General features: G+C 43.1%; 1 protein-coding gene across 3 annotated transcripts in view; it reads right to left on the bottom strand.

Annotated features, from left to right (window-relative positions):
- Nucleotides 1-25,859, bottom strand: part of Nek10 (NIMA-related kinase 10) — a 213,123-nt gene that overhangs the window by 133,020 nt on the left and 54,244 nt on the right. For all 3 annotated transcript variants that reach the window (XM_087585528.1, NM_001433013.1, XM_087585529.1), the window contains 10 exon segments: nucleotides 25,005-25,144; nucleotides 22,461-22,522; nucleotides 19,822-19,899; nucleotides 18,551-18,615; nucleotides 17,447-17,549; nucleotides 17,234-17,362; nucleotides 16,594-16,731; nucleotides 14,552-14,597; nucleotides 12,272-12,393; nucleotides 12,051-12,153 (listed from right to left, as the gene is read on the bottom strand). In XM_087585528.1, the coding sequence (XP_087441654.1) occupies nucleotides 12,051-12,153; nucleotides 12,272-12,393; nucleotides 14,552-14,597; nucleotides 16,594-16,731; nucleotides 17,234-17,362; nucleotides 17,447-17,549; nucleotides 18,551-18,615; nucleotides 19,822-19,899; nucleotides 22,461-22,522; nucleotides 25,005-25,144 (986 nt within the window).

Genomic DNA, 25,859 nt, shown 5'->3' on the forward strand with positions numbered 1-25,859 from the left:
CACACAGGTTATAGGACAGTCTAGCCACTGTCAGAAATAGCAGAACAAAGTAACACTAGAGATAATCTGATGGCGAGAGGCAAGCGCAGGAACCCAAGCAACAGAAACCAAGACTACATGGCATTATCGGAGCCCAATTCTCCCACCAAAGCAAACACGGAATATCCAAACACACCAGAAAAGCAAGACCTAGTTTCAAAATCATATTTGATCATGATGCTGGAGGACTTCAAGAAAGACATAAAGAACTCCCTTAGAGAACAAGTAGAAGCCTACAGAGAGGAATCGCAAAAATCCCTGAAAGAATTCCAGGAAAACACAATCAAACAGTTGAAGGAATTAAAAATGGAAATAGAAGCAATCAAGAAAGAACACATGGAAAAAACCCTGGACATAGAAAATCAAAAGAAAAGACAAGGAGCTGTAGATACAAGCTTCACCAACAGAATTCAAGAGATGGAAGAGAGAATCTCAGGAGCAGAAGATTCCATAGAAATCATTGACTCAACTGTCAAAGATAATGTAAAGCAGAAAAAGCTACTGGTCCAAAACATACAGGAAATCCAGGACTCAATGAGAAGATCAAACCTAAGGATAATAGGTATAGAAGAGAGTGAAGACTCCCAGCTCAAAGGACCAGTAAATATCTTCAACAAAATCATAGAAGAAAACTTCCCTAACCTAAAAAAAGAGATACCCATAGGCATACAAGAAGCCTACAGAACTCCAAATAGATTGGACCAGAAAAGAAACACCTCCCGTCACATAATTGTCAAAACACCAAACTCACAAAATAAAGAAAGAATATTAAAAGCAGTAAGGGAAAAAGGTCAAGTAACATATGAAGGCAGACCTATCAGAATCACACCAGACTTTTCGCCAGAAACTACGAAGGCCAGAAGATCCTGGACAGATGTCATACAGACCCTAAGAGAACACAAATGCCAGCCCAGGTTACTGTATCCTGCAAAACTCTCAATTAACATAGATGGAGAAACCAAGATATTCCATGACAAAACCAAATTTACACAATATCTTTCTACAAGTCCAGCACTACAAAGGATAATAAAGGGTAAAGCCCAACATAAGGAGGCAAGCTATACCCTAGAAGCAAGAAACTGATCGTCTTGGCAACAAAACAAAGAGAATGAAAGCACACAAACATAACCTCACTTCCAAATATGAATATAACGGGAAGCAATAATCACTATTCCTTAATATCTCTCAATATCAATGGCCTCAACTCCCCAATAAAAAGACATAGATTAACAAACTGGATACGCAACGAGGACCCTGCATTCTGCTGCCTACAGGAAACACACCTCAGAGACAAAGACAGACATTACCTCAGAGTGAAAGGCTGGAAAACAATTTTCCAAGCAAATGGTCAGAAGAAGCAAGCTGGAGTAGCCATTCTAATATCAAATAAAATCAATTTTCAACTAAAAGTCATCAAAAAAGATAAGGAAGGACACTTCATATTCATCAAAGGAAAAATCCACCAAGATGAACTCTCAATCCTAAATATCTATGCCCCAAATACAAGGGCACCTACATATGTAAAAGAAACCTTACTAAAGCTCAAAACACACATTGCACCTCACACAATAATAGTGGGAGATTTCAACACCCCACTCTCATCAATGGACAGATCATGGAAACAGAAATTAAACAGAGATGTAGACAGACTAAGAGAAGTCATGAGCCAAATGGACTTAACGGATATTTATAGAACATTCTATCCTAAAGCAAAAGGATATACCTTCTTCTCAGCTCCTCATGGTACTTTCTCCAAAATTGACCATATAATTGGTCAAAAAACGGGCCTCAACAGGTACAGAAAGATAGAAATAATCCCATGCGTGCTATCGGACCACCACGGCCTAAAACTGGTCTTCAATAACAATAAGGGAAGAATGCCCACATATACGTGGAAATTGAACAATGCTCTACTCAATGATAACCTGGTCAAGGAAGAAATAAAGAAAGAAATTAAAAACTTTTTAGAATTTAATGAAAATGAAGGTACAACATACCCAAACTTATGGGACACAATGAAAGCTGTGCTAAGAGGAAAACTCATAGCGCTGAGTGCCTGCAGAAAGAAACAGGAAAGAGCATATGTCAGCAGCTTGACAGCACACCTAAAAGCTCTAGAACAAAAAGAAGCAAATACACCCAGGAGGAGTAGAAGGCAGGAAATAATCAAACTCAGAGCTGAAATCAACCAAGTAGAAACAAAAAGGACCATAGAAAGAATCAACAGGACCAAAAGTTGGTTCTTTGAGAAAATCAACAAGATAGATAAACCCTTAGCCAGACTAACGAGAGGACACAGAGAGTGCGTCCAAATTAACAAAATCAGAAATGAAAAGGGAGACATAACTACAGATTCAGAGGAAATTCAAAAAATCATCAGATCTTACTATAAAAACCTATATTCAACAAAACTTGAAAATCTTCAGGAAATGGACAATTTCCTAGACAGATACCAGGTATCGAAGTTAAATCAGGAACAGATAAACCAGTTAAACAACCCCATAACTCCTAAGGAAATAGAAGCAGTCATTAAAGGTCTCCCAACCAAAAAGAGCCCAGGTCCAGACGGGTTTAGTGCAGAATTCTATCAAACCTTCATAGAAGACCTTATACCAATATTATCCAAACTATTCCACAAAATTGAAACAGATGGAGCCCTACCGAATTCCTTCTATGAAGCCACAATTACTCTTATACCTAAACCACACAAAGACCCAACAAAGAAAGAGAACTTCAGACCAATTTCCCTTATGAATATCGACGCAAAAATACTCAATAAAATTCTGGCAAACCGAATTCAAGAGCACATCAAAACAATCATCCACCATGATCAAGTAGGCTTCATCCCAGGCATGCAGGGATGGTTTAATATAAGGAAAACCATCAACGTGATCCATCATATAAACAAACTGAAAGAACAGAACCACATGATCATTTCATTAGATGCTGAGAAAGCATTTGACAAAATTCAACACCCCTTCATGATAAAAGTCCTGGAAAGAATAGGTATTCAAGGCCCATACCTAAACATAGTAAAAGCCATATACAGCAAACCAGTTGCTAACATTAAACTAAATGGAGAGAAACTTGAAGCAATCCCACTAAAATCAGGGACTAGACAAGGCTGCCCACTCTCTCCCTACTTCTTCAATATAGTTCTTGAAGTTCTAGCCAGAGCAATCAGACAACAAAAGGAGATCAAGGGGATACAGATCGGAAAAGAAGAGGTAAAAATATCACTATTTGCAGACGACATGATAGTATATTTAAGTGATCCCAAAAGTTCCACCAGAGAACTACTAAAGCTGATAAACAACTTCAGCAAAGTGGCTGGGTATAAAATTAACTCAAATAAATCAGTTGCCTTCCTCTATACAAAAGAGAAACAAGCCGAGAAAGAAATTAGGGAAAAGACACCCTTCATAATAGACCCAAATAATATAAAGTACCTCGGTGTGACTTTAACCAAGCAAGTAAAAGATCTGTACAATAAGAACTTCAAGACACTGAGGAAAGAAATTGAAGAAGACCTCAGAAGATGGAAAGATCTCCCATGCTCATGGATTGGCAGGATTAATATAGTAAAAATGGCCATTTTACCAAAAGCAATCTACAGATTCAATGCAATCCCCATCAAAATACCAATCCAATTCTTCAAAGAGTTAGACAGAACAATTTGCAAATTCATCTGGAATAACAAAAAACCCAGGATAGCTAAAGCTATCCTCAACAATAAGAGGACTTCAGGGGGAATCACTATCCCTGAACTCAAGCAGTATTACAGAGCAATAGTGATAAAAACTGCATGGTATTGGTACAGAGACAGACAGATAGACCAATGGAATAGAATTGAAGACCCAGAAATGAACCCACACACCTATGGTCACTTGATTTTTGACAAAGGAGCCAAAACCATCCAATGGAAAAAAGATAGCATTTTCAGCAAATGGTGCTGGTTCAACTGGAGGGCAACATGTAGAAGAATGCAGATCGATCCATGCTTATCACCCTGTACAAAGCTTAAGTCCAAGTGGATCAAGGACCTCCACATCAAACCAGACACACTCAAACTAATAGAAGAAAAACTAGGGAAGCATCTGGAACACATGGGCACTGGAAAAAATTTCCTGAACAAAACACCAATGGCTTATGCTCTAAGATCAAGAATCGACAAATGGGATCTCATAAAACTGCAAAGCTTCTGTAAGGCAAAGGACACTGTGGTTAGGACAAAACGACAACCAACAGATTGGGAAAAGATCTATACCAATCCTATAACAGATAGAGGCCTTATATCCAAAATATACAAAGAACTCAAGAAGTTAGACCGCAGGGAAACAAATAACCCTATTAAAAAATGGGGTTCAGAGCTGAACAAAGAATTCACAGCTGAGGAATGCCGAATGGCTGAGAAACACCTAAAGAAATGTTCAACATCTTTAGTCATAAGGGAAATGCAAATCAAAACAACCCTGAGATTTCACCTCACACCAGTGAGAATGGCTAAGATCAAAAACTCAGGTGACAGCAGATGCTGGCGAGGATGTGGAGAAAGAGGAACACTCCTCCATTGTTGGTGGGATTGCAGACTGGTAAAACCATTCTGGAAATCAGTCTGGAGGTTCCTCAGAAAATTGGACATTGAACTGCCTGAGGATCCAGCCATACCTCTCTTGGGCATATACCCAAAAGATGCCTCAACATATAAAAGAGACACGTGCTCCACTATGTTCATCGCAGCCTTATTTATAATAGCCAGAAACTGGAAAGAACCCAGATGCCCTTCAACAGAGGAATGGATACAGAAAATGTGGTACATCTACACAATGGAATATTACTCAGCTATCAAAAACAACGAGTTTATGAAATTCGTAGGCAAATGGTTGGAACTGGAAAATATCATCCTGAGTGAGCTAACCCACTCACAGAAAGACATACATGGTATGCACTCATTGATAAGTGGCTATTAGCCCAAATGCTTGAATTACCCTAGATCCCTAGAACAAACGAAACTCAAGACGGATGATCAAAATGTGAATGCTTCACTCCTTCTTTAAATGAGGAAAAAGAATACCCTTGGCAGGGAAGGGAGAGGCAAAGATTAAAACAGAGACTGAAGGAACACCCATTCAGAGCCTGCCCCACAGGTGGCCCATACATATACAGCCACCCAATTAGACAAGATGGATGAAGCAAAGAAGTGCAGACCGACAGGAGCCGGATGTAGATCGCTCCTGAGAGACACAGCCAGAATACAGCAAATACAGAGGCGAATGCCAGCAGCAAACCACTGAACTGAGAATAGGTCCCCCGTTGAAGGAATCAGAGAAAGAACTGGAAGAGCTTGAAGGTGCTCGAGACCCCAAAAGTACAACAATGTCAAGCAACCAGAGCTTCCAGGGACTAAGCCACTACCTAAAGACTATACATGGACTGACCCTGGACTCTGTCCCCATAGGTAGCAATGAATATCCTAGTAAGAGCACCAGTGGAAGGGGAAGCCCTGGGTCCTGCTAAGACTGAACCCCCAGTGAACTAGACTATGCGGGGAGGGTGGCAATGGGGGGAGGTTTGGGAGGGGAACACCCACAAGGAAGGGGAGGGGGGAGGGTGATGTCTGTCCGGAAACCGGGAAAGGGAATAACACTTGAAATGTATATAAGAAATACTCAAGATAATAAAAAAAATAAAAAAAAAATTTCATACAGAATACATTATTCTATGTAAATTTTTCTTAAAACAAAAGTGATTTTTAAATTAAATGTTGTGATCATCTTTAAGAAAAAAAAAATTAATGCAATAATATTTCAATAAAACCACAGTCCCTCTTAAATCTAAATCTAATGGCCACATTTTAATCAACTGTGATAGATGATAAATATTGACAGAACTGTGGCATTTAAGACACTGTTAAAGAGTTATGTAAAAGATCTGGAAAATCATCTTCTATTCCCTGACAAAAATATTGTAATACATCGTCCTGGTCACACCATCGCTGTGGTAGAAAAATCCCACTGCAGCAGATCTGCCCCACGGCCATTCCTCCCAGCTTCTATGGGTCTAGTTGTCTTATGCTCCCTCACTCAAGCTACGATATCCGGAAAGATGCAGACACTTTTAGCTTAATAACTGCTAAGTGGAACTCTAATAAGAATTAAGTCAATAAACTGAGCAGAACAGCAACGAGAGGCAGGGAAAGGAAAACAAAATGAACAGTTGCTCTTTTTTCTAAACCCAAGTTATTTTCCTAGGGAGCCTGGCACGAGCTGAGAATATATTTTTAAAGTAACAGAGTCAACATAAAAAAAGAGGTGTGTTGCTATGCCTACTGTTTATACCTAATTAACATAGCCTGCCTGTCCACGTCCGGTTTAAAGTGGGACTGATCGTGCTCGTTTATCTCGTGCAGTTCTCAAAGCCTTGCTAAAATATGGGCAGGAAACCTCTCTCTGAGAATGGGTGTGGTGACAGGGAAGGACGAGCTGTGGCAATGACACCTTGGAAGATAGTAAGGAGAACTGGAGACAGACCTGGCTGCACACGCTTTCCATACCTCTGAGAAAAGATCGACGGCCATTCAAAGGTCAAAGTCATGGACCCTGCAGACCTAAAGATGGAGTCTCAGGCCCCCTTCTGCTCACACAATGCCTACACAGATTCAAAGTCCAAAAGTACCACAGCCAACTACGCACCAAGCAGCAGATGGCTGTATTCAAGGGAACTCCGTGAAAATCCAAATTGAATATGGATGCCTAAGCCCTACCAAACACATGGCTCCCATAATGGCAACACAGCAACAGGCTGGGGGACAGGCCGGACATGACACTGGAGTAAGGCTTAGGCGGATATCAACTGCAGGGTCTCTGAAGAAATCTCCCCCATGCTGCAAGTCCCCAGGCGATGGCGTTGCTAGAACCCAGGGTGATTCTAACCGCTGTTTCCAGTCTCTTCTACAACATTAAAGGCAGCCCTCCATTCCCAGAGGCATAAAGAAAGCATCCAACAAGAAAAACGAAATCAGACTAAGCCACTAAGCAAGGGGGAAACAAAGCCAGACCCAGAAAATACAGAAGCCACGTGGGCTGCTGAGGAAGGAGGTCTCCCTTACACTGGAGGGAATAAAAGCCCTCAGAGATGGAGCAGGGAACATCTGGAACATCGCTCCGCTACTAAAAGTCAAACGTTCAAAACAACTAAAAAAAAAAAAATCCTCAGAAATAACTATGAGTAGAGAGAGATAAAGACGCATGGACTTTTATGCTAAATAAAGGCCCATTCAGAGCCAAGGATGAAAGGAACGGCCTGAAATTCTCTAAGGAGGTATAAGTAGCTCATGAGTCGGATAACAAAAGTTAGAATGGCAGGGGATTCTGTCAGGCAGGTGGGATTCTGGAAGCATAAAGAAACACCTTCAAAATCAGGAAGGCCGTGTGCTCCTCGTGTTGCCCTGAAGCCTCGCTATCCGAGATGTGGGGACAGAGAGTGGGAAGGCATGGCAAGTTCCAGAATAACAGCTGTGCACCAGACCTGAAGGGAAGTTCAGTCTGCATTGCTGCTTCAGCTACAGGAGTGGGGGATTCAGGATCAGGAAAGTGTCGGTTTCCCTGATCTACACTGTGGACGTATGCAGATAAAGCTCAACATCCTCATGGGAGAGCTGAAAAGAGATCAAGGTGAGTGCATAGAAAAGGAGAAATGCAAACAGAAAGGAAGGCAACCATTAACTCGAAGGAAAACAAAAAGGTCTATGAGAGAAAGGAAAGTTAGTCTGGGCAATAAGTACACACGAATGTAAACACTGAGTATTGCTTTAACCCTGAGCTGAACTGACAGCGTGTGGATGGGCCGACAGGGAGTAGGAAAACTAAACCATCATGATAAAAGTCAAATACCATCTGGAAATGAAAAAAAAAGAAAATGGGCCAAGTGACTTCATAAGCATCGAGCCAGTACTTGATTCTGTAAACTATTTCAATGTGTGCCATGAGATAAAGTACAAATAGAAAAACTAAGCTAAAAAAGAATCGAGTTACTACAGTAGAAATTAAATTCAGTACACTTAAATACAGCCAGAGAGATGACTGCAGGTAATCCAGTAAGGAAGTAATATGTACAGTTAGCTATTATTCAGAAAAAAATTACTTAAATGGCCAAATAGGAGGAGTTTAGTGTGTTTTTCAGGGATATAACACAATCTGATATGAAATTCAAGCTCACAATTTTAATAATACCCTTTAACTTACAAACTGAGATATGTGGAAATAAATTATTTTAAAAAATCAAGTAAAACAATGCAGAGTTGTAAAAAAAAGCTTATGGTAAACATAATTATGGTTGATTCCAAATGATTAAGCAAATGTTTGTCTAAGGTAAAGATTCACAATTGTTTGATTTCTTGGTTCTTTATTTTATAATTCATTAGCTTAAAAATGTTATCAGGTGACTTTGTATTGAAGGTTTATCTAATGAGTTTCTATTTTAAGCTGCTTTTATTTTTTAAAATAATACAGTATGTTCTACTTTTAAAAATCTGGCTAATAAATTCGAATCCTGATTTGTGAGTGCACTTGGGTATGGGGAATGTCCATTTAATGGTCTCCTGTTAGCAATTCCTCTAGGCTCCACCCAACAGTTACCTAGCAACAGCTGCCCTGCCAGTTAAGAGCCAGGAGCCAGGCATATAGGAAGACCCCACAGTACCCTCCTCCTCTCTCTCCCCTCACCTCCTCTCCTCCTCTCCCCTTCTCCACATCTCCCCCTCTTTCTCTGTCTCCACTCCCCTCTCCTCCCTTCCCTCCCCTCTCCTCCCTCCTCTCTCCTCTCTCTTCTACCTTTTCCTCCTCTCTCCACTCCCCTCTCTACTCTCTCCCCTCTCCCCTCTCCTCTCTCCCCTCTCCCCTCTCCCCTCTCCCCTCTCCTCTCTCCCCTCTCCTCTCTCCCCTCTCCTCTCTCCCCTCTCCTCTCTCCCCTCTCCTCTCTCCCCTCTCCTCTCTCCTCTCACCTCTCCTCTCTCCTCTCTCCTCTCTCCTCTCTCCTCTCTCCTCTCCTCTTTCTCTCTCCCCCCACATGACCCCGCCCAGCCTTCTTCCTCTCCCCTGTCTCCTCTCTCCCCTCTCCTCTCTCCCCTCTCCCCTCTTCTCTCCCCTCTCCCCTCTCCCTTCTCTCCTCTCCCCTCTCTCCTCTCTCCTCTCTCCTCTCCCCTCTCCCTTCTCTCCTCTCCCCTCTCCCTTCTCTCCTCTCCCCTCTCTCCTCTCTCCTCTCTCTCTCCTCTCCCCTTTCTCCTCTCCCCTGTCTCCTCTCTCCCCTCTCCTCTCTCCCCTCTCCCCTCTTCTCTCCCCTCTCCCCTCTCCCCTCTCTCTCTCCTCTCTCCTCTCTCCTCTCTCCTCTCTCCTCTCCCCTCTCCCTTCTCTCCTCTCCCCTCTCTCCTCTCTCCTCTCTCCTCTCTCTCTCCTCTCCCCTTTCTCCTCTCCCCTCTCCCCTCTCCCCACTCCCCTCTCCCCTCTCCCCTGTCCTCTCTCCCCTCTCCTCTCTCCCCTCTCCCCTCTTCTCTCCCCTCTCCCCTCTCTCTCTCCTCTCTCCTCTCTCCTCTCTCCTCTCCCCTCTCCCTTCTCTCCTCTCCCCTCTCTCCTCTCTCCTCTCTCCTCTCTCTCTCCTCTCCCCTTTCTCCTCTCCCCTTTCTCCTCTCTCCTCTCTCCTCTCTCCTCTCACCTCTCCTCTCTTCTCTCTCCTCTCTCTCTCTCCTCTCTCCTCTCTCCTCTCCTCTCCTCTCTCCTCTCTCCTCTCCCCTCTCTCCTCTCTCCTCTCCTCTTTCTCTCTCCCCCCACATGACCCCACCCAGCCTTCTTCCTCTCTCCCTTCTCTCTCTGAATCCTTCTAGTCTTTACTCTCCTCTCTCTGCCTCTACCCATTTTCCAGGTCTCCTCCTTATCCCAGATAAATTCCCTTTTATACTAAGCCTGTCCTGGGGCCTTGAGGGGGAGGCACCTTGGCATGGGACCACTAAGGTGCTCGCTCCTGCCACCTCCTCACCTCCATTTTATAAAACACAACACTCATGAGTACCTGTTATGTTCTGAAATCAAGTGCAAGTTGGATGTTCCTCCCATTGGGGAGCTGGGACCTGCAAACTGGCATCTCAACTATCCACTGGGAGGTGGTGACGATCAGGAAAACTGTTAACACCATACCTTTTATTTTTGCTTTGTTCTATAATTTTTTATTTTTTGAGATTTATACTTGATCTTTTTCCCCTTCCCTCCTCCCTCCTAGATATATCCCCTCCTTCCATATACGCCCTCCTTGTTCTTTTTCAAATTCATGACCTCTTTTTTCATTAAGTTTTATCACCTACATATATGCTACTCAGTGTAGATAACATTACTTGTATCTTATTACATTACAGAAAACCACAACTAATCAAAATGCCAAATTGTGGAGCCCAGTCCCAATTGTAGAAAGGGGGAGAAAGATTCATAAAAGCCAGAAAACCAGGGACTTTGCTGTAAGACTGTGCTACTTAAGAATGTCAGAAGCTACACCCATAAATTCAACACAATTGAAGAAAGACAACAACCATAGTCATCGGAAAGCAAACTGGAAATGTCCAGGAGCCTCAGTACCACACACAGGACTACTGGCACCTAAGGAGTTCTCAGAGATGGAGGAATGCTCTCCCCAGGGAGGAGCAAGCCATTGGTTATCCAACACCAAATGGCCAGGTTGTTTTTTTAATGCACCCCTTTATCATCAGTGCTGTAGCTCTTGCTGTATCCACAGCATCTTTTTACAGAAATTCATAGATAAGCCTACATTCCAGCAGTGTATTCTCAAACATCCTTTTACTGTATGGATCTCAGAATCAACCTGTGTAGAGACTACAAGTCTACATGAAGAGGGCCTCTCCCTTGTAGCTTATGAACCATAAATATCCCAAACAAAAGGAAAAGGGCTCAGGGGAAAAACAAGACACCACTCTGAACTAAAAATTGGTTCACAGAGAGTTAGAAAAATCTTCTAATTTGGTGGGAAAAGTTTTATTTTTTACTTTTTGTTATTTGTTGTTATTACCGTTGTTGTTTCCTTATTCATTCATTTTTTGGAAACAGACTCTACATAGGCCTGGATGGCCTCAGATTCAAAGAAATCAACCTGCCTCTGCCTCTGCTTCTGTCTCTGCCTCTGTCTCCCCAGTGCTGAAATTAAAGATGTATGCCACCACACCCTGTCTTAATCAATGAAATTTAATATACTATCATCTGCCTTTCTGCTCCAGATGAAAACAGCAAACAGTTGTGTCAAAGGATACAAGTGGCTGTATTTGTAAAGCCCGGCGAGTCTGACACCGTTAAGACAGACTGTGATAAAATGGTCCAAAGCAGTGTGCTCAATGTGTTAATCATCAAAGCTTTTGTTTATGAGGCAGAAAGAAATCGCAAAAAGCATTAATTGAGGAGCTAAATTAAACACAGAAGCATCCTAAGAGTACTGTATTCTCTCATATGAGCAAAGCACTCATTTACAACAGTATTGTCATTTATCCAACATTGTATGAATACTATTCTCTCAGGGATGTAGAAAGTAATTAAAATTTAACAAAAGAATTTTGTTTGTTCAGATTTTTTTTCATTGCTTTTTTTGTTTTGGTTTGGTTTTGCTTTTTGGATAAAGAATATCATGTGGTTCAGTCTAGCGTCAAACTTAGTATGTAGCTGAAATTGGCCTTGAACTCCAGACCCATCAGCCTCCGCCTTCCAAAGGCTGGATTGTATGTGGGCACACCAATATCCAGCTCAAAAGTTAATGAGATGTAAAAGTCATTTCCTCAGCCACACAGGCCACATTCTGCTTGCCCAAAAGTACCCTGTGGTCAGTGCCTACTCCACCAGACAACTCAGAACATTTCCATCCATGACAGAAGTTCTACTGACAGGCACCACTGCTCTGAAATAGGGTTCATCCCCGGACTAATCAGACATTCTTCAGTTAAAAAGTTGAAGACTTTTTATACTTACTAACTGTCACTTTGTCCTTATCTCCCAACATAATGTTGTTTGGCGTGAGATCTCTGTGAACAATCCTCTTCTCCTTGTGTAGGTACCGAAGAGCTAAGCACAACTTGAAACAAGAATGGAAGCAGAGTTGGTGCCTGCTGTATACGTAGCCCACAGTGCATCTCTAAGGCAGCTCAGAACTTCACTGTATAATGAAAATTTCAACGAAGGGTGTAGTGTACCTGTATAAATATTTTCCACAGTCGTTCTTCACTGAAATGCTGCTGTTTTTCCTTCAAAGAACTGAAGTGCTCTCCGAGTGGGGCTCCTTCTATCAGTTCCATAACAATATACAACCTGTCATCTGTGCAAAAGCACAAAGGGGTCACAGAAGTGTAAAGTCAGTGTAAAGCCCTGGAAAAGCTTCACAAAATAGAACCCGTGCTTTCCAAAGATCACAAAATGTGCAGAGCACAAAACTGAAAACGTAGTGGCGGAACCCACTGAACGCTGGCAGAGCACAGGGCCGAGCTTAGGGCAGGCACAGCCTAGCAGCAACTTCCTCTCTGACAAGTGTACTCATTTTCTGCTTGCACCAGAGAATGCCTGAAAGGTGCCAAAGACAGCAAGCCAACTGTCCCAAGTCACAAGGCCTGCCTCTTAGTGCCTCAGATCAAAGAAGACATTCGGAAAACCACATTATAAACGACATTTTGTACAGTGACATAGATTATGTCATAGAAACTTACCTGAGGATCATGCTATGATGTTGCAGTAACACAGACTAAAGCACCTATTATCAGGCCCCTCCTGAGTGGAGAGACCTGGACTCTGATTTTGTTATGATTTACAAAGGTTTAGCGCCATTTGGGTTTTCTTGTTGCCGTTTGTGTTCTCTGAATTCCCTCCTCTAAAGCCCGCTTTAACTATTAATAACAGTATGTGGCATGTGTCTTTTCTGACTGCTGGATGTACACAAAACACACACATACACAATTTATCTGCACAGGGCAGACATCCTGCCCACTGACTTCTCCACCGGTCTTACACTGCAGCATGAATGCAGGCATACTGTCCTTCCTGCTGCCTTTCACAGGATTGCACACAACGAGTAAAGCCAGCCATTTAACATCTCTCTTACAGACATTTATAGATCCCAAGTTTCACCATTCCAAGAAATATGTTGTTTGCATCGTGCTTAGCAAAAGCTCTATTTTCATTTTCTCACATTATAGTCTTCTTTGTTGTAATTTATAACCTGATAAATATTTTACACCTTTTAAGTTTCCTCCAATTCGTTTTGGAAGCCATCGGGCTCTTTAAGTATAAGTCAGAAACTAAATCTGATCGCTTTAATTACCAGAAATGGTCCTGATATTAAGAACTAGTTGTTAAGGGGGAAGGAGTCCATCTAAATCATCTAAAGAAAGGAAATGGGTAAAACCATAACAAGTGGCCCAGCATATAGAGTGGTTTTGTTTAGTTTTGAGTCAGGGTCTCTATGTAGCCATGCCTGTCCTGGAACTCACTATGTACATCAGGCTGTCCTCCAACACATGGAGCTTGCCTCTGTCTCTGGAGTGCTGCAATTAAAGGCATGCACCATAGTGCCTGGCTCAGAAAAGGTTTCTTAACATTAGCCCTGGTAAAGTGACACCTGTGAGAGAGCCGTGCCGGCTATGTCACAGTCAATCTTCCTTCACACGGAAGCACTTCAGGGTTCTTCCTTCCTTCCTTCCTTCCTTCCTTCCTTCCTTCCTTCCTTCTCCCTTTCTTCCTTCCTTCCTTCCTTCCTTCCTTCCTTCCTTTGTTTTCTGAGATAGAGTTTCTCTCTGTGTTTAGCACTGGCTATCCTGGAACTCACATTGTAGAACAGACCGGCCTCGAATTTAGAGATCCGCCTGCCTCTGCCTCTTGAGTGCTGGGATTAAAGGACTGTGTCACCATGCCGGGCTAATACTTCAGGATTTCATGTTACAGATCCTTAAGTTCAGTACTTAAAGAAGCAACTGAGTTTGGCTTTGTCTAAAAGTTTTGACTGTGCTCTCCATCCCACAGGCGGGGAACAAGCCAGCCAGCCCGCTGACTCAGCCAGGACTCCGTCGCCACCTGGTGGCACCTACTGAATTTTGTGAGAAAAAAAACCCGCAAGGCAGAGTGCAATCCACTTTATTAGGAGTGGAAGATGCCACTAGATACACGACAAGCTGCTGTGAGCTTGTGAAGAAAAGAGAACATCATGTTTTAGTTCCCTTTCTCTTGATTCTATCGAGTTCCTTTTGTACAATAATTTAATTATTTTGGCTTATTCACACTGTGCCTCTATATAATGGGGATCAAAACATTTTAACTATTTTCAGATCATCACTTAAACATATATTTCACTGCCTAAGAAAGCAATACTTGCTAATAATAAAAGTCAGAAGAAAACAGCTGAATGGGTTTGCTTCCTGACTACATAATTTAAATGTACATAAGAAACGAACATATGTTTCCTTACTTAGAAAGCAATCCATACTTACTTTCCAAAAATGTCTTATAATAACGTACAACGTTGGGATGATAAAGCTGTAGGGAAACAAATAGCAAACACTTATCAGACTTTTCAAAGCACCAGCTTTCCCATGACTACTTAGATTTTGTACACTATAGTTACGTCTAAGACACAAGCTGCCATTTAAGGTTTTGAGTGACTTTTTAAAATGTATTGCTTTTAAGTTAATGAAGAAGACAGTGTCCTTCATGCCTTTGTAAACAAGGCTAGAAGGTGCTGGCCTTCAGATTGAAAAGTGGGGAATTTTAGAACTAGGCAGTTCCTTAACAATTCCCTTAGCATGTTCTACCCTAATGTCGGGCCTCAGTTACACAGGTTTTAAAAAAGAAAAATGATATAAAATGTCTCCAACTATTTACTAATAATGTGGTTTTTAGGTAAAGTGTCTTGTTTCAGAGGGACCACCGTGTCTGTAAATGGTTTGTGCCTCTACGGGTCCCTTTGAGAAGGGCCCACCCCTGAGCAGGGCTCACAGAAACCCAGCAGGCCCAGCAGCAGAGTAGCCAGGATCTGTCAGCCTCTCTTACATCCAGGAGTGGGTCTGTCCCTCAGCTCTGATGGGGAGTGGAAAAGGAGCCCTCAACCCTGGGTGTGTCCCACCTGGGATGGGAAGGTGTCACCAGGAGACTCATAGGACAAGAATAAGATCAACTCGTGCTACTGAATAAGCCTGGTAGTTTGGAACCCCTGTGGTGTGCTCATTGTCAACTCTTAACAGACAGGGTCTCCCATTCCAGCCCCATTTCTACTGATTCTTTATTCCATGATGCTCTTCTTTTTGGCTCAGGTGGCTTCTACAGGAGGGAGCAAGTGTATAACCTTCAGTGACGTGAAAGTCTAAGCTGAGGCAGCCTCATTGGCCTCTTCTAGACCATTTTTCTTAGGAACCTCACTTAAATTAGCACCCAAATCAACTAGCAAGTGACCCCAGATTTAAGCCATATGGGACCAGGCTAACAAACAGAACCATATTCTGGTTCTAGCTCATGAGGAAGGGTACGTCCAGCCTTGGGACCTGACCAAAACATTAGATGGACTCAGGTCAAAGTCACATTCTAAGCTTGCGCTGTCAGGACAGAATGGGTTTGTGGAAGGATGGGATGGCTTCTTGTGCTCTAACCCACTAAGATTTTATACAATTCAACAGCAGCACTGTTAGTGATGACTTTTATTCTAACTAGCGATATCTAACTGTAGGTCCTGGTGACTAAAGACCATGTTTGTGCTGTCCTTTATGCTCCAGCCCAGACACCAAGCAAACATGACTGCAGAGCACAGTGAGGCTGGCAGCTCCCTAGGACTTAAAAACAGAAACATACAAATAAGGAGAGCTTGGAAAGGAACCAGCATGTTCTTGGATCACAGAAAGAATTCCCAATTCTCTCCTGTGTTCCCTTTCCCCTCAAAAAATCTAACATAATAACAGCTAATTATGGTATTATATCATAGACTGCTCGTGCAAATAGAAATAACCCAGAGGATAGTGGGGCGCACCTTTAATCCCAGCACTTAGGACAGAGAGCCAGAAAGAGGGGCACTCAAGGACGCTCTCCACTGCAGAGCAGGCTTGAGGCCAGCCTAGTCTACATAAGCCTGGTCTAGAGAAGAGAAAGGAAACAGAACCGACATTTTAGATTTCACAAGCCAGACTTGAGGGGTGTCAGCAAGTTGGCTTTACCTGACTGAAGTTGGAGGGTGGTCTTTCTCAAATTCCCAGCACTGAAGTAAGGGTGTCTTTCTCCTGTTCTTATGAGTGACTCAGTAGCTAAGCATATATGGTGTGTTCTGACTTGTAAGCTCAACTGTTTTGCATCCAAGGCCCTGCTATAAACTCCTAAAAGAGTTTCCATGACTCAATAACAAACTTCAGGAAAAACACTGGTAAAAATATCACTGCACCAGTGTCCAGTATTTCTCCCAGAACTGGTTTATAAACACATACAAGGACAGTAGCGCAGCTCAACTTCAATGACATGTCAGAGACATCTCAGAAATAAGACAAATATTTACCTGCTCCTTAATTATTGTTAATTCAGAAACAATGTTCTTCACACTGCTGTCTCGGTCTTTCTTATCCTTTCCAAATGCTGGGTTATGCAAATTGACCTCCTTCATTGCTAAAAGATTTTGACCACTACGCTTTCTAACCTACAATAAAGAAAACAATTAATTAAATGCTCTGAGAGTTGAGGATTAAACAAAGACGAACCAGAATAACAAAATTACATGGTTGACCAAGCTGTAGCATGAGAGTCTAGCTGTATTTACGCTAAGCTGAACAAGCTCAAATCTGTTATCTCCTGGTCTGGTCCCTTCTGCAGGACTCAGTAGGCTTTCCCTGTGCAGGTGTAGAAACACCGATGTAAGTTTATAAAGTATGCCATGTACTGGGACAAGCTATTTTGATTCATTTCCTGGGGTGGAGGAAAGATGTCTTGTTTCATTCAGTGGCCAGGTACTAGAGCTGAGAGCCAAGGCAACACACACATAATTATCATCCCTTGTTGGACACAACCAGCCACTGTCATCTCTGTGTACTTCCTCACTAGTTTTCAATGACAAGGACTCCAATTAAGATGAGTGTCGACATCTGGAGTGTGACTTCAAGTTTGTTTTGAAACATGAGAACTCTTTTCCAGGGCAGACTCACCTTATAAACACAGCCAAACGCTCCACTTCCGAGGTGGTCCAACAGAGCGTAGTCACCTATGTACTTCAAGGGTGCTTTCTTCTGGTTGATGCTTTCAATATTCTCGGCAATCTGCTTCAGCTCGTCTTCCTAACCAAGTCATAAAAGAGAAATTGGTTGCTATTATCCTGACCCCAGAGCGGCCGGCCCAAATGTTTAAAACCCAAGACTTACCAGTAGTAAATTCAACTGTGATACCAAGTCCGCATAAGCACCGATATCCCGAACGTAATGTCCTATGTCAATGAAGGTCTCAAACAGGTCGGTGGGGAAAAGTCTACAGGGAAACACACACACTTAAAGTGGAGCTGGGGAACCGTGAGCCAATGCTTCCCTTCTGGATGCAGCTGGCTCATCAACTAACCCTCCCAACAAACCTAACTTCGCCAGCAGAGTAAGAAGTCTGTTTCTATGGCAATAAAAGGCAATATAACTAAAACGGAATACATCAAGGTCTCATTTGTAATTTATTTGGGGGTTACAGACAATAAGCATTCTAAAGAGGATGCTTGCTGGACTTATACTAAGTACTTAGTGCTTACATCAAGCCGTTTCAGTTCTAAACTTAGCTCCTTTTTAATTTTTAAATGTTTTGTGAGACTAAATTACTGGTAACTGAAAAAATGAAGAGACATATGCATTTACAAAATTTTAACTTCAGTGGCCTCTTAAAATGTTTGAATTCATTAAAATGGATGGCTTTGGGCCATGAAATGAAGGTTTATAATAATTTCCTTTTTTTATTCAAATATCATAGGAAAATAAAGCAATAATATAATTTATACCTTGTCAACAAAGGAATTTTATACCATCCAGACTTCTCTCACCAATAAAATCTGGTGAAGTTGTAGACCTAGATTTTGTCTGAATGGTGTGCAAGCTCCACATGTGTAATGAATGTGTCTCCTTCCTAAGGCCCGCATTTCCACCAGACTTAGCAACTCGTCTCTAGCCCAGCCCTGGGTCCCAGCCTATCAGGGACACCTAAACAAACTCTTGGTTGGTAAAAGAATATGATCAGACTAACTTCTGAATAGTTAAAAAAAAAAGTATGTATGTTAATTTTATATTTTCAAGTTGTCAATAACTTTAATTAAAACCAGACCCTAAGCAGTCACATGGCCTGAGGGGTGGCTGTGGAAACTGTTAAGCCTGTGGAGACTGAGAAGTCTGGAGAGGCATGGCTTGAATGAAACCACTCTCTTCCCAGTGCCCTGTGGAAGCAGGCTGGCCTGAAAGGAGCTTCAGTTTACCCATCTGCCACGTCGTTCCAAGTACCTTTTAAACAGTGGCCTATTCCTTTCCATACTGAAGAGAAACCTCAGGGTTCTGAAAGCATAACACTAGGAAAGGAAAGAGAACATGACTCTTACAGAGCAGTGCAACAAAGTGAGACATTTTCAGTCCAGAAACACCAGGAAGTAAATGTTACAGAAGCTTCCCTGTCAGAGGCTGACCTCAGCTGCAGGCCAGACACAAGCTACCATGAACCCTGGGGTCCCTCTCCTGCCTACAGGGTTGACATGACAACATTGTGTCATGCTGAAGATGTGGTCCTGCTTTCTTCTCACTAGCCATTCATTTCTTTCTAGAAAGTACAAAGTGAGCAGAGAGATAAGAAATAACTTTCTTCTGCCAGGAAAGCCAATCACCAAAGATTTGCAGGAACTCGAGACTCACTCTCTGTAGACACCATGAACACCTCATTATTCACACAGTTTCTGTGAGTGAGTAGCCACTAGAAACGAGGGCATATAAAAACATTAACAGGCTATTCTGAATGCAAACCAGACAGACTGGTCTCCTGAATAACGTTCAGGGCTGTCTTTCTCCCTCTTGTGACTTAGTAAGAATGACAACTATAGCTCCACAAAAGTGAATGTTGTCATTATGGTGTCACTTGATGAACACAGCTCTTGATGCTCACTCCTCAGAAAAGCACCAAGGAGACTACTTTTTTATTCCTACTTTAAGCCTTTGACACTCTGTCCAAGGCACACACTGAAGCTGCCTAGCTTGCTACCTGTGCCCAAGTACTCTCTAAACTCCCCATCTCTACCCTGCCGATAGCACTCCTGTGGAGATTTCTGCTGCCCTGGAGCAGTTGTGCCCAGCGACTCCTCATCACCTTTTAAACCCCTTCTCGTAGGGCAAAGTCCATTGCCTGGGCTTTCCTTTTCAAAAGCAAAATGTTGGTGACTATGGTTCATGTTTAAAGTTGACAACCATCTTTCTGTTGTTGTTATGTACTGGTATATAAGGGAAATGTTTCTTGAAAGTACAATCAGCTGATGACCAAAGAAGCCACTGAAGAAGCAACTTTGGTGACTCTATCTATCTGTCTGTCTGTCTATCTGTCTGTCTGTCTCTGGGTCTTTTGTACTTTCTGTAGTCACTGGCTTCTGCAGACTCCATGCCCAAGCACAGCCCTTCCCATCAGCATAGGGCCCACTACAAACTTAAACAATCCTCCAAAGTACACAGCATTTTATCATAGGCTCCCCACCTCTCCATATGTTGAGATAAAGAGCAACAGACAGGTTTCTTACCTGTAGCAGATTAGTTTTTGCTGCATTCGATTGTTTATTTGGTAAAATTAATTTTGCTATTGTATATACACCATTTTCCTGGAAAAATAAAGATCATGTATCAGTGACCATTAGCAATAGAGACAAGCAATTCAGAAGCAGTAAAGCGGCCTCATAATAGTATAAACAGAAAAAAACCATACTAAAAACGCCAATGCAATACTTTTAAGTGCCCAAGACTGCAGAATTACATAATAATATTATATAACAATCTACATAAATTTGAAGTGATTTAAACTGATAAGTGGATATTAGCCCTAAAGCTCAGATTACCCAAGATACAATCCACAGACCACATTAAGCTGAAGAAGAAGGACAGCCAAAGTGTGGATGCTTCAGTCCTTCTTAGAAGGGGCAACAAAAATATTCATAGGAGGAAATACGAAGACAAAGTTTGGAGCAGAAACTGAAGGAAGGCCATTCAGAGCCTGCCCCTCCTGGAGAGAAAGCCCATATACATAAGGCCACCAAACTCAGACAATATTGCTGATGCCAAGAAGTGCATGCTGACAGGAACCTGATATAGCTGTCTCCTGAGAGGTTCTGCCAGAGCATGACAAAAACAGAGGCGAATGCTAGCAGCCAACCATTGAACTGAGAATGGGATCCCCAATGCAGGAGTTAGAGAAAAGATTGAAGGAGATGAAGGGGTTTACAACCCCATAAGAGCTCCCAGGAACTAAACCACCATCCAAAGAGTACACATGGACAGACCCATGACTCCAGCTGCATATGTAGCAGAGGATGGCCTTGTTGGACACCAATGGGAGGAGAACCCCTTTGTCCTGCCAAGGCTGGACTCCCCTGATGCCCCCATGTAGGGGAATATCCGGGCACGGTAGTGGGAAGGGGTGTGTGGTTGGGAGGAGGAACACCCTCATAGAAGAAGCGGGAGGGAGGATGGGATGGGGGTTTATGGACAGGAAACTGGGAAAGGGGATAACATTTGAAGTGTAAATAAAAAAATATCCAATAAAAAAACAAAGGATGAAGAATATGAACAAACAAAACAATTCTAACATGTTTCTATTAAACTATGTGCTGGAGTGACAACAGTCAGTGATGTGCTTGCCACACAAGCCTGAGGACCTGAGTTTGGTCCCCAGAGCTGAAGTGGAAAAAAACAAACAAACAAACAAACAAACAAACAAACAAACAAAAAATCGGTTGGGTAAGGCAGCTCTCTTGCAATCCCAGTGCTGAAGTGGCAGAAGCAGGAGGCTCTCTGTGCATCACTGGCCAGCCAGTCTACCTGAGTCAGGAAGCCCTGCCCCAGTGAAACACCCTGTCTCAGAAACAAGGTTGGGTGATGAGAAGTCAGCATATAGTTTAAAGCACATACTGTTCCTGCAGATGACCCAGAGTTTGATCCCATATTGGTGATTCACAGACACCTGTGTAAGTCGAACTCCAGGAGTGCAGCGCCCCCTACTGGTCGTGCAGGCACCAGTGCAATCATGTGTACAAACCCACAGGCAAACTCATACATGCATCATTTGCTTTATCTTAATTTTTTTTAAGTGGACATAATGAGAGGCTACCCAGAGATTGGCCATTATAAAATAGGTCTTTTTAAGAAAAGGGGAAAGTGACATGTACAAACTTTCTTAAGAAATCAAGTTAACTGTGGGAATGACACTGTTTTGGGATTTACTCCAACATACACGTGGAGGTGAATAAAAACAGAAGCCTGTTTCAGCCTTCTGCCAACTATCAAAGTATGTCTGTTTGGACATCTGGTCTACCTCACTGAATCTAACCTTTATAACTGGAGCTGCACTGTAGGTCATTTTACAATTCTGTCTTATTTATAAGTAGATTCATGAGAGATGGAGCCATTAGAGGGGAGTGATGAAGCAGCCAACCATGACAACAGGAACTGTGGCCAACCTGGCCGGTCTTCCCACTGCCCATGCTGCCCATGGATTTATCTCACCTTCCCTTCCACCATGTATTCTGAAGATGAAGCTGCAGGTGTCTACCTTTTCCTCTGTAAAACTCATCAACAGGGAATTACCCCAACGAGAACTCAAATGACTGTGACGGAGGCACGGTGGAGACACTGACATCAGCCCGCCTCTCTCTAAGTTATGTTTGGCTTCAGCTACGAAGTTGACACAGACCTCAGATAACTGTGTGTGTGGTACATGTTCTCAATTGTTAATTGACTTAGGAGACTCTAAGACAGTGTGGACAGTACCACCCCAGGCAGGCAGTTCTGGGCTGTATAAGGAAGCAGGCTGAGCACACACCAGAGGGAGTAAGCCAGTAAGCAGCACTCCTCCATGACCTCTGTTTCTGGCTTGCCTCCAGGTTTCCTGCTTTGAGTCCCTGCTCAGTGATGGGCTGTTACCTGAAGTGTATGCCAAACCCTTTTCCACCTGAAGCTGCTATTAGTATTTCATCATAACAGGAAAGGAAACTAGAGCATGATTCAACCGAGCTAACTGAGGAAGGACAAAACTGTAAAGCGGAAGCTTCTATAAGTAAGCTAAATGAGAAGAAATATTAAAATATTTTTTAAACTGTGTGATGGATCCTCAAACCAATATTCTGGAATACGAACTACAACCCCAGGGGCTGGGTCATGATGCTCTTACCTGAACCACTTGGTGGGCATTGGTGTCATTGAGGGCCAACTCGGTGAGGGCAGCACAGCAGGCTGGGAAGGAAGCAACGAAATCTGTCATAATCCCCAGTACCCAGTGTGTGCCCAGCACTCATCAGGAATACAACACACTGGCCAGTAAATGAATGACTGCTTTCAATATAGTCCCCAAATCCTGGCACTCAGACTGTGTCTCAGAGAGAATGACAGACTGCCACACCAGGGGCCAGGAACCCTGAGCAGTGCCCTGCCTGCTGCCGCTCATGGTATAGTACAGAGATTCAGGTCCTCCTCCAGAGCCCTTCCACAGCTACATTACACTGAACTCTTCCGTCCATCGCTAGGAAATTTCCAGAACATCCTTCCGGTTGTGATATCTGACTTATCGTCATGTCCTAGATGGAGGATGTACTCAGATGCCAATAACTGCTGATCTTTTTTACTTATATGTGAAACGGGTGCTATCAAGCAAACTCACGTGATGTCTACAGCTCCAGAAGATTATCTATGTGTCCCCTAGGTACACCACCAAGAGGCTAGAATTCCCTAAACCTCTGAGTCTGTTGTGTCCCTCTCTAGACAGTGGCTCTCCTTATAATCACACTGTGGTCACCACCAATTGCACCACTCTGAGAACTCCCAGAGGACCGGGAGCTCTGAAAGCAGCTAACATGGACTCTGGGAGACCTTTAAACAGGTAGCCCAGCACAAGACTGTGGCGACATAGAGGGCATTCTAAGTGCACACAGATGTCAAAGGGAAGAACTTCGTTTTCTGCCCTCATGCATCTCTGAGGAAACAAACATCTTTATTCTTCAGTAGGAAAGAACTGAACTATGGCCAGTTTTATGCCACTGCCCTCTGTCACACCTGTCCCGTGTCTCAGAGCCTCCCCAAGCTTCACGAGCCTCCAGCACCCTCTGCTCCTTCCCAGGCTGCTCCATGGTCTAGACTGACCAGAAACACACACACTGATGGCTGCTCTACTAAGCCCAGAGGTCAGGCACCCTGACAGGTGCTTGCCAGAGGAAGCTCTACCAAGAACAGGCTTGCCCAACTTGCCTTTCACTTCCCTTAAAAGGACCATGCATTTGTCAACTCTCTCTTCTCCTTGGAACTGGTATGTACAAGAAGATCCATTGCCCTTTGTGAGGTGCGATATTTGTATTAAATAGGATCCTCTAAGATCAAGGAAACTGTAGGAAGTGTCATTAAGGCCTACATCATGCTGTGTGCTTTAATCCAGCTGTAGCAGTGATCACATCATTGTATAGTTAACCTTCCAGTCCAACACCTGTAATGAAGATGGCTCTGGCATTCACATGTTCTGACCACTATACATTGGAATCCTGCAAATTATGTATACACCACACCATTATACTAATGTTATAACAAGGAATAACAACACAGTAAAGAATGCAGTCTTATTGAACTGCCTGAGGATCCAGCTATACCTCTCTTGGGCATATACCCAAAACATGCCCCAACATATAAAAAAGACACGTGCTCCACTATGTTCATTGCAGCCTTATTTATAATAGCCAGAAGCTGGAAAGAACCCAGATGCCCTTCAACAGAGGAATGGATACAGAAAATGTGGTACATCTACACAATGGAATATTACTCAGCTATCAAAAACAACGGCTTTATGAAATTCGTAGGCAAATGGTTGGAACTGGAAAATATCATCCTGAGTGAGCTAACCCAATCACAGAAAGACATACATGGTATGCACTCATTGATAAGTGGCTATTAGCCCAAATGCTTGAATTACCCTCGATGCCTAGAACAAATGAAACTCAAGACAGATGATCAAAATGTGAATGCTTCACTCCTTCTTTAAAAGGGGAACAAGAGTACCCTTGGCAGGGAATAGAGAGGCAAAGATTAAAACAGAGACTGAAGGAACACCCATTCAGAGCCTGCCCCACATGTGGCCCATACATATACAGCCACCCAATTAGACAAGATGGATGAAGCAAAGAAGTGCAGACCGACAGGAGCCGGATGTAGATCGCTCCTGAGAGACACAGCCAGAATACAGCAAATACAGAGGCGAATGCCAGCAGCAAACCACTGAACTGAGAATAGGTCCCCTATTGAAGGAATCAGAGAAAGAACTGGAAGAGCTTGAAGGGGCTCGAGACCCCAAAAGTACAACAATGCCAAGCAATCAGAGCTTCCAGGGACTAAGCCACTACCTAAAGACTATACATGGACTGACCCTGGACTCTGACCTCATAGGTAGCAATGAATATCCTAGTAAGAGCACCAGTGGAAGGGGAATCCCTGGGTCCTGCTAAGACTGAACCCCCAGTGAACTAGACTGGTGGGGGGAGGGCGGCAATGGGGGGAGGGTTGGGAGGGGAACACCCATAAGGAAGGGGAGGGGGGAGGGGGATGTTTGCCCGGATACCGGGAAAGGGAATAACACTCGAAATGTATATAAGAAATACTCAAGTTAATAAAAAAAAAAATAAAATAAAATGTAAAAAAAAAAAAAAGAATGCAGTCTTAAGTAACAAAAGACAGATACCTGCTTGGAGAGAGACAGTATTTTCCTGGATTTCCCCAGGGCTTAAATCTTCTGACAAATGAAGCTGCTGGATGCGTCCGGCAGCATTCGCACTGGACAGGCTTCCAATGGAGGACCGGTCAGAAACAAAATTTCGGTCTCTATAAAAGGACAGCTATTGTTCAGACCATTTATCCTTTTTTCTTTTGTGCCTCAAACATGATGAAAATGCCATAATAAACTCGTGATTTGTATAACAAACAAATAAATAAATAGAAACCTTTGCCTCCTCTGAGTCATGAGGTTTTCTATGTTCTTAATTGCTTCGGCTGCAAATTCAGTTAAAACCAAGTTTGGTGTTTAGTGTGAGATGTGAGGCCCTCCCCAAACTCCTTTGACCCTCATGGCTAAACTTGGGGGCACTGTAGTCTTTGTGTGGGTGCATCTCAGTCAGGACACCTCTGAGTTCCTTTATTTGTTTATTTATTCTCTTTACATTCCCATCGTGACCCTCATCTTGCCTCTCTCCCCAGCCCCACCCTTACAAATCCCTTAGTGAAAACCAATCCTGCTGAGTCTTCAAACTGTGTTGCCTTTTTGACCCCTGTCAGAGGAGCCTCCACTTAAAGCCCTGACTTCGCCTGCCCCTGGCCCTATCAGCCATTTCTGTCTGTTCTCCTCTTTTCTCTTTCCTCTGGCTGGAAGTATATTTTTCAAGCTTGCCCTCTGTTTGGCTCTTCCAGGCCTGGTCTGGTCTTCTAGTCTGCAGGGCTGTGGTCATTGCCCAGCCATCATTTTCCACCTTGGCTGTATGACTTCCTCCCTTCTCACTTACTCATCTGCAACCACAGCTCACAAATCCATGCCGTGCAATGT

The sequence above is a fragment of the Rattus norvegicus genome, chromosome 15 (assembly GCF_021556685.1).
Source record: "Rattus norvegicus strain SHRSP/BbbUtx chromosome 15, alternate assembly SHRSP_T2T, whole genome shotgun sequence".
Taxonomy (NCBI): domain Eukaryota; kingdom Metazoa; phylum Chordata; class Mammalia; order Rodentia; family Muridae; genus Rattus; species Rattus norvegicus.